Raw genomic sequence first — 8,170 nt, 5'->3', positions numbered from 1 at the left:
AAGGTAGCAGACAGAAAAACAAATGAGGGATCCTTCGGAGCAGAAGGGCCAAGAGGAGCACGTAGTTTCCTTGGGAACAAAACTGATCACTAGCCAAAAGCAGGGTGCAGGTTTGGGTTTGCTTTGGGTTATTTTTAAAAAACCCTTTTTGCAGATTTAGAGGAGCACGTGATGTTGTAAACACACTGAACAGTGTGACAGCCTTTTAGTCAAACTAAGCTTTATTTGTGTATTTGTTTATCTATTTGTTAATTCCTTCCTACCCTCTTCAAAAAAAAGGGGCAGTGACCCTCAGTGATTAACGTGGGGGATTGGAATTGTCTGAGCCCTAATCATGGGTCATAACTGAGCCTTTTGGAGTCTTCCTGCCTGGGGGACAGGGAGGACAGCATGACCTAGTATTTTTTTTTTGGCTGTATTAAATACATATATATTTATTATTCATGTTGTGAATTTATGTATTATCACAATATAAATTTTGATGCTTAAAAAGAAGCAGAATTGCATAAGGTTGTCCTAAATATCAGCCTCCGTGTCTAATCTCTCTTGTTTGGCTTTTTGATGTGACTTTTTTCATGTTTGCTGTGTCCTCTGTCAGAATGTCTGTGTTCAGTCAGCTGCCTGTTCCTGGGTGCCAGAGAGCTGACAGTACATCTGGGAGGAAAGCAGGCAGTGCTAGTTCTGGGCATAAAGGGCTTTGGGAGCAGCTGGTCTCTCAGGAGCAGTGATCAGCACTCCCAATGTCCCAGCAGCTGAGTGGGCTTTATGAAAAGTCCCCTCAAAGTGGTTTCTGCTGAGTCTGCTTCTTCACTGAATGCTTCTGTTTTTGTAGTTGACCCTTCCTCTGGTTTCCCAGGGAAACGTTTTCACAGGATGGAGTTAGAGCAGCTGAAGAGGCTGCGTCAGGCCAACAGGGATCTTCTGCAGAGGCTCAGAACGAAGCAGGAGGAGATCAGAAAAAGACTTCCCAGCAAGCCACTCTGTCCAGCATCTCTGCACAACAGAACTGCTCCTGAAAGATCCGTCCCCTTGCCCAAGAGTGGGGTATGTCTTGGGTCTGTGCTACAAGTGCTGGGGACCCAACGGGCCTTGTAGGACAGACAGCAGCTCTGCCTGTGGCAAAGGAGACGTGGCTGTGGAGGAGCTCGTAGAAATTGGCATGTGGAACAGGGAGAATGTGAGAAAAGTAGCTAGACGTTTTTTTTATCCTGTGGTCTCAAATATGTTCTCCTTGTAGAGGGTTCAGAGATCAGTTCCTGCCTAAGAAACATAGGTTTCTTAATCTAAAGTAGGCATGAGCACTGTGGAAGATAATAGCTTTATGTTATAAGCACAAAGGCTGAAAGTTTGGTGGTTCCTCAGCTGGGAAACAGCTGCATTGAGTTGGAAGTTACCTTCTCCAAACACGTAGGAATGTCTCATGAATAACACAGAGGCTTTGCTGTTTTCCCCACAGGAATTTAAAGGGCTGAGCAGACTAGAATGCAGGGTGGATGTTCTCTTACTGTGTGACATGTCCTAGTGAAAGGCATTTGTAATCTGAACGGTGCTGTGTGGTTTGAGAGTCTCTCTCCTTACAGAAGGAAAATCAGGTCGATGCTGTGAAGTCCACAGCTGACCCTGCAGTGTTGGTGTCTGTGAAACCCAGAGCTTACACTGCCAGAGCAGACCTCCATTCAGCTCTTAAAGACAGCAGCGATGACAGGGGACTACAGCAACAACCAGAGAAGATGCAGGAAGCACCTGGTTTGGATTCCAGCTTTCCTGGGCAAGAGAAGAATGTTTTGCCAGTGTCCACAATCATTACGTGTGGCAGAGGAACCTCTGGAGTGGATAGGGATGGCCGTGCTCAAGGAAGCCCAGAGAGAGAACCCTTTCTTCTGGGGCACAAAGAGGACAGAAAACAGTCTGCTCCACTACATGGTTTCCATGAGAAAAAGCAGCTTGAGGGTCATGTGGACCCAGCACTGAGCAGAATGCAAAGTGAAGAGTCCAGCAAGCAGCATGTGGTGGCTGGGGAACCCAAAGTCCCTAAATCAATCTTGCTGACATCTCGGTCCAAAGAGTTGAAGGTAAATGGTAAAACCAATGCTTTGCTTATCTTCATAAGTCAGTGGAGGGATGGGAAGGAAGGGTCAGGAGAACATTACTTACCCTGCTCCCACTGTGTCAGCTGGAAGCTGGGGTGTGGTGGGTTAGCCCTGGCTGAGCCCCTGTCACCCTCCCCCTTTCATCTCCGCCCTCCACAGAGCAAAAGGGGAAAGGAAAATAAGGCAAAGACAAAACCCCTTGTGGGTAAAAACAAAGGCAGTTTAATGGAAAGCAGAGGCAAGCAGTGCTGTGTGTGGAAGCAAAGAGAAAAAACCCCAAAGATTTATCCTTTCCTTCCCATCCCCAGGCAATGTCTGGCCTTCCCTGGGCAGCAGGGCTCCAAAATGCACAGCAGTTGCTCCAGAGGCCTGAGGAGTAGCCCCCCCCTACCCTGCTCCTCCTTTGTACCAGCTCTATAGCTGAGCTGGTGTCATCTGGTCTGGAATATCCCTTTGGTCAGTCCAGGTCAGCTGTCCTGCTTGTGTCCCCAGAGCTCCTGCCCTCCCCCGTCCCATTGTGGGGGGAATGTTAGAAAGAGCCTTGGTGCTGTGCCAGCACTGCTCAGGGCAGTCACAACATGGGTGTTCCCAACACCCTCCTGACTCCTGACACAGAAGCTCTGCTCCAGGAGGCTGCTATGGGAAAACCAGCTCAGCCAGACCTGATACGTGGGGCCAGAACTGCCCCCAGCTGAGCAGCCTGGAGCTGTTGGTTCAGCCCCTGCTTTCCTTCAGCCTTGAGCTGAAGAGCAGAAGACTGCAGGACGTGGCTGTACCTGTGACTCGGGTGCTGGGGGGCAGAGCTGGAGCTGCTGCTCCTCAGCTGGTTCCTGTAGCCATGAGGGGCAGCTCACTGCTGTGCTCACCCTCCCAGGCAGTGTGAGTGGCCTGCTGTGTGGGAATGTGTCACCCCGGGGAGCCAGAATTTTGTTTAAAGCCCTGATAAATACTGCTTTAGCCTGATCAGTCCCCTGCCTCCTCCTCCTGTTTTATGAGTTCAGAAGAAAAAGGGCTGGTGAGGAAATTACTGGTGGAGGCATAGATAGAATCCAGCCTCAAACTCCCAGCTGTCCCATCTGAAAAGCTGCCAGTTGTCTCCTAAGCTGTACCTTTGAATGTCCTGCTGGATGTATTTATGAGTCTTTAACTGTTTTCTTCCCAGAAGAGAGCTGGCCATGTCACCTTCCAGCCTGACCCTGGAGCCTGTGCCACACCCACGGGCAGCTGGTCCCCACGGCCTCTCCTGGGCTATGACTGGATTGCAGGTGAATCCCAAACCTGAAGTGAAGCTCTCAGCATGATGTGGTAAAATATCCTAAAATCCGAAGCTCTCAGCATGATGTGGTAAAATAGCATAGAATCATTTAGGTGAGAAAAGACCTTTGGGGTCAAGGAGTCCAACTATTACCTGAACTCTGCCAAGTCCACCCCTAAACCACATCCCTCAGCACCACATCTATGTGACTTTTAAACATGTGCAGAGATAATGATTCAACCACTGCCCTGGGCAGCCTGGTGTAGGCCCTGACAACCCTTTCAGTGAAGAAACTTATCTTAATGTCCAACCTAAACATTCCCTGGCACAACTTGAAGCCATTTCCTCTTGTGCTAACACTTGTTCCTTTGGGGAAGAGGCCAGCCCTCACCTGGCTCCAGCCTCCTGTCAGGGATTTGTCAGGAGCCAGAAGGTCTCCCCTGAGCCTTCTTTCTCCAGGCTTAACACCCCCAGGTCCCTCAGCTGCTCCTCACAAGACTTGTGCTCCAGACACTTCCACACTTGGTGCCCTTCTCTGAACTCGCTCCAGCCCCTCAGTGTCTATGGAGTTAGTCTATGACCCCTTCAGGCTGAGGTGTGACAGCACTGCAGAGCTAGAGCCCACAGAGCAGGTCTCAGCAGAGCTGCAGTTTGTCAGAAGCCATTCCCTGTCCAGTCCAGAGGTGACCTGTGCTTCCCTGGAGCAGCCAAGTGCTGGTGGGATGGGAATCCAGGAGGAAAATGTCAAAGCTGAGTGGGGTGGGAGGGGACACCAGGGAGCTGAAATGAGGGAGTGCAGGAAGGGAGTCCAGCCACGGGGTAGGTCTGTGGCTTGACATGGTGCCATGCTCTTCCCAGTCTCTGTTTTGGTGCCTCAGAACTTTGGTGGTTTTGACCATTTTGTGGGAGACTTGATTTTGTGCTTCCCCAAATTTGGTAATTCCTTGAACTTTTCTCTTTCCTTGGTGTCCTCAGGGCTCCTAGATACAAACTCCTCAGTAGCAGAGAAGTCAGAGCAGTACTTTGCTGAGCTGCAGGAGTTCCGCCAGGCCAACAAAGAGGCGTGTGTCCATGGCCAGGACCTGGGGTGAGTGGGCACAGGGAAGGGCTGAAGCAGCAGCGTGTCCCTTCAGAGTCCTGAGAAGCACAGTCTGAGTGGAGCAGAGGTTTCAAGGGTGGCTTTGGAGGCATTTATTTGCCTCCCTGTCAGGAGTGTATGCTGGGGAGCGGTGGGGATTGTTTGTAGGGCATGGCCCCTGTCACTGACTGATTTGTCTGTGTGTTTCTTTAGGCCCAAGGCTCTGGATTACACAGTGCCTGAAGAAGAACCAGATTTGATAACCAGTTCCCATAAGTGTAAGAGCAGATTTCTTCCTAGTCCCATTTCTGTGGGCAGGTAACAGAGCAGTCGTTGCCTGTGGCTCTGACACCCTCAGACAAGGGAGAAGGTGTTACTTTTAGCTGCAGCTTCTAAACCAGATTCAGCTTCCTACTTCAATGACACTTGAGTCTTCTAGGGATCCTCTCTCAATCAGTGTCATCCTGTTTTGTGAAGGTTTCTTTTAACTGGCTAATGTTCTTCTTAAGTTGAGTGGGTTGCAGTTTTGGGTTTGCTTTTTAGGAACTTATTTGGAGGTGGGAAGCACAAGAGCTCTTTCAGGGGGAGCAGCTCTTCCTATAGAATGCACGTGTGGTAGGGCACAGTCTGGGTGAGTGGGTGGAGGAACCTGCTGGCAGACTGGAGGTACCACGAGGGTTTGTTGCTCTCTGGCAGGTGTTTACTGCTACCGACTAAACCGCCGCCTCTTCCCCGTCCCCGTGGAGTCAGAAGCTGCCTGCCCCATCTGCAAGGTCCCGCGTGCTCAGCGGCCCCCTGGGACACTGGAGGAGCCAGCCTGTGTCAGGTGGGGAAGAAAAGAACTGCTTTGTAACGTGCAGAACTCAAAGACACAGTAAGGAGGAGAAGGCTGATCGTGTGAGGGAGAGAACAGCATCAAAGTAGCTCTGTAGAAGGTTGCTGTTCCCAACGCAGAGATGGATCTCTTGCTTAAAAACCCCCTGCTGATCTCTTCCATAAGCAGAGACAATGCTGAAGTTCGGGAGAAACACACTTTACCTTCCCTTGGCCTAAAATCTGAGTGTGCTGGTTAATTAATGCCCTAATCCAAAACTGTTTTCCTTGGCTCACTTTGGGATGAGAACTGGGGGAGTGGAAGGAGTGCACACGTCCTCTGGCTCCTCAGAGGCACAGGCAGTGACCTTCTTTCTGTGGCTGCAGGGTCAGCTTTCCCAGCTCTGCCCTTCTGCCTGCCTACAAATACAAAGCCCATCGTAGGAAGAGCCTTGAACAGACAGACAACCTGGCGCTGCCTTCGGTAAGTTCTCTGCTGTCTTCTCACTGGTACTGTTGGCACAGCCTAGTTGTACAGCACCAGAAGGAAAGAGAATCTGAGATTCAACCCCTGGCACCATTTCCACTGAAATCTCTGGTCTGTGTTGTGAGGTAGAAGCACACACCAATGGTTTTTCTTGCTGAGTTCATACCTTTGGGTAACTGGTGTGAAGCACGTGTACAACATGCAGCAGCTCACAACCCAGACAACACTCCAGAGTGGGAGAAGGGCAGCTGGAAAGTGCCTGGCAGAAAAGGCCCTGGGGGTGCTGGTGGCCAGCTGTGTGAATGTGTGCAGGTTGCCAAGAAGGCCACCAGCAGCCTGGCCTGGATCAAACACAGTGTGTCCAGCAAGAGCAGGGCAGTGATTGTGCCCCTGGACTCAGCACTGGGGAGGCCACAGCTTGAGCACTGGGGTCAGTTTTGGGCACCACAGGGTAAGAAGGACACTGAGGGGCTGGAGTGGGTCCAGAGAAGGGCAGCAGAGCTGGGGAGGGGTCTGGGGAACATGGCTGGTGAGGAGCAGCTGAGGGACTTGGGGGTGTTTAGTCTGGAGAAGAGGAGGCTCAGGGGAGACCTTCTGGCTCCCTACAGCTCCTGACAGGAGCCTGGAGCCAGGTGGGGGTTGGTCTCTTTGCCCAAGTAACCAGCAATAGGACAAGAGGAAATGGGCTGAAGTTGCCCCAGGGGAAATTTTGATTTGGTATTAGGCAGAGTGGTGAGGGATTGGCCCAGGCTGCCCAGGGAGGTGCTGGAGTCCCCATCACTGGAGGGGTTCACAAAACATGTGGACGTGGCACCTGGGGACGTGGTTTAGTGGCCATGGGAGAGTTGGGTCAGTGATTGGACTGGATGATCCTAGAGGTCTTTTCCAACCTGAATGATTCTGTTCTGTGATTCTGTTCTGTGATTCTATGATGTATCTCCAAATGCTTTACACTGAGGAAAAGGATGTGCCATATGGAGCTGTATACTTCTGGGGCATGATTCAGCTGACTTCAGGCATTAGCTTTTCAACACAATGAAGCATAGCCAAGAGTACCAGTGATTCTCTCCACAGTCTAAAAGATCAGCTTCTGTGAGGTATCCACAGGTAGAAAGGGCAGGTGAAACCAGTAGTAGTAAGGATGGATTTAAAACTGTTTTTGTAGAGTTGATCCTGTACCCCAGGCAAAGCTGCAGGCTGTGTTACTAGTCAGACCTAGCCACAGCCTGGAGATTTCCAGGGAGGCTGTAGGAAGAAGCCTGGTTTTGAGGTTTGGGGAACTGGATGAGTCAGTTGAGACAGATTCAGAGAGGTCGGGTGCTTGAGTCCACAAAGCAGGAGATCAGTTTTGAAGTAATTAGCCAGTGAAAGGAGGAAAAGGGGACAGACATGCTTCGTTAGAGATTTATTTTCTTTCCTATTAGTCATATAAAACTCCTCAAAATCAATCAATTACCTGCTAAAACCTCCCTGTGCAGAAGTTATTCTTGAGAACTAACAGGCCACAATAGATTAAAAAAGGGTTAAAAATGTAAAAAATAAGAAACAGATTAGAAGCACTCCAGTGCAGCACTCCCATTTCTTTTCACAGCATTGCCTGGCTGGCTGGGAAAATACCATCCCTTCCAGCAACCCCACGCAGGGCAGCCTGGATTTACGAGCTTCACTGGAAAAGAAGCCTCCTCACCACCCTCCTCTGGTAAGAGCAGCCTGACAGGAGTCCCTGGAGAGCTGGGAGTTGCACAGATGGGAGTGGCAGTCCTGGCTCTCTGAAGTGTGTAAGGATCATCGGTGGCTGAGGAAATGGAAATTCCTGGAAGATGTTCTCCACAGGGGAACATTGTCCTCCCACTGCTGTGTAAACCAGTGTGCACAGGCAGACAGCCCATGGAACTGGGTCCTGGGCAAGGGCCTGTTCAGCTCACCAGCCTTCATCAAAATGGGGAAGGTCACTTTGGCCTTCTTTAATTAATACCTTCTTCATTAGGATTCCAAGACTTGGCATCCAGACTGTCAGAAGGATCCAGAACTGACCAGCTTCTGAACCTGACCCACCTCAGACTCAGCACTTCTCAGCAGAGGGAGCAGAGCAAACCTGGCACTACGGAGCAGCTCCACCTTTAAATCTGACTGCCTCAGCTCTGAACTCCTGACTTCTCTGCCCTGGGGAAGGGTTGGGTGCAGGGTGTGGGAAAAATAAATCCTTGAATAGATTTCTCCTCGTGTTCATAGTCGTGTGCATACGTGAGCAACCAGGACGTGTGTACAGGGGCTTGTACATCCAACTGTGTGTTGTCAGTTCTGGGTTTGCCTCTTGCAGCCTCTCCTGAGCAGTGCCTGGGCTTTCCTGGGCTGGACAAGGTGAGGTGTGCAGGGTGACTAACTGGTACTGGCACCCCCACTGCAGCCACAGCAGCAGAGTTCCTCTGCCACCTCAAGTAAATTAA

The 8,170-nt window shown here is 50.6% G+C and overlaps 1 protein-coding gene across 1 annotated transcript; it reads left to right on the top strand.

Annotated features, from left to right (window-relative positions):
* The first annotated feature begins 873 nt into the window (after positions 1 to 873).
* On the top strand, positions 874 to 7,437 carry MIIP (migration and invasion inhibitory protein). The gene is made up of 8 exons (XM_008945182.1): positions 874 to 1,044; positions 1,581 to 2,072; positions 3,253 to 3,355; positions 4,321 to 4,432; positions 4,637 to 4,701; positions 5,120 to 5,249; positions 5,624 to 5,720; positions 7,315 to 7,437. Exons 1-8 carry the CDS (start codon positions 874 to 876, stop codon positions 7,435 to 7,437), a joined length of 1,293 nt encoding a protein of 430 aa, XP_008943430.1.
* The last annotated feature ends 733 nt before the right edge of the window (positions 7,438 to 8,170 follow it).

The sequence above is a fragment of the Merops nubicus genome, unplaced genomic scaffold, assembly GCF_000691845.1.
Source record: "Merops nubicus isolate BGI_N331 unplaced genomic scaffold, ASM69184v1 scaffold7540, whole genome shotgun sequence".
Lineage (NCBI taxonomy): Eukaryota > Metazoa > Chordata > Aves > Coraciiformes > Meropidae > Merops > Merops nubicus.
This window is presented reverse-complemented; position numbering and strand designations above follow the sequence as displayed.

Coding starts and splice junctions, on each gene's coding strand:
- MIIP (XM_008945182.1), top strand. CDS start 874: ATGGAGTTAGAGCAGCTGAAGAGGCTGCGTCAGGCCAACAGGGATCTT. Junction 2,073..3,252: donor CTCGGTCCAAAGAGTTGAAG/GTAAATGGTAAA, acceptor TTTTCTTCCCAG/AAGAGAGCTGGCCATGTCAC. Junction 3,356..4,320: donor GGGCTATGACTGGATTGCAG/GTGAATCCCAAA, acceptor TGGTGTCCTCAG/GGCTCCTAGATACAAACTCC.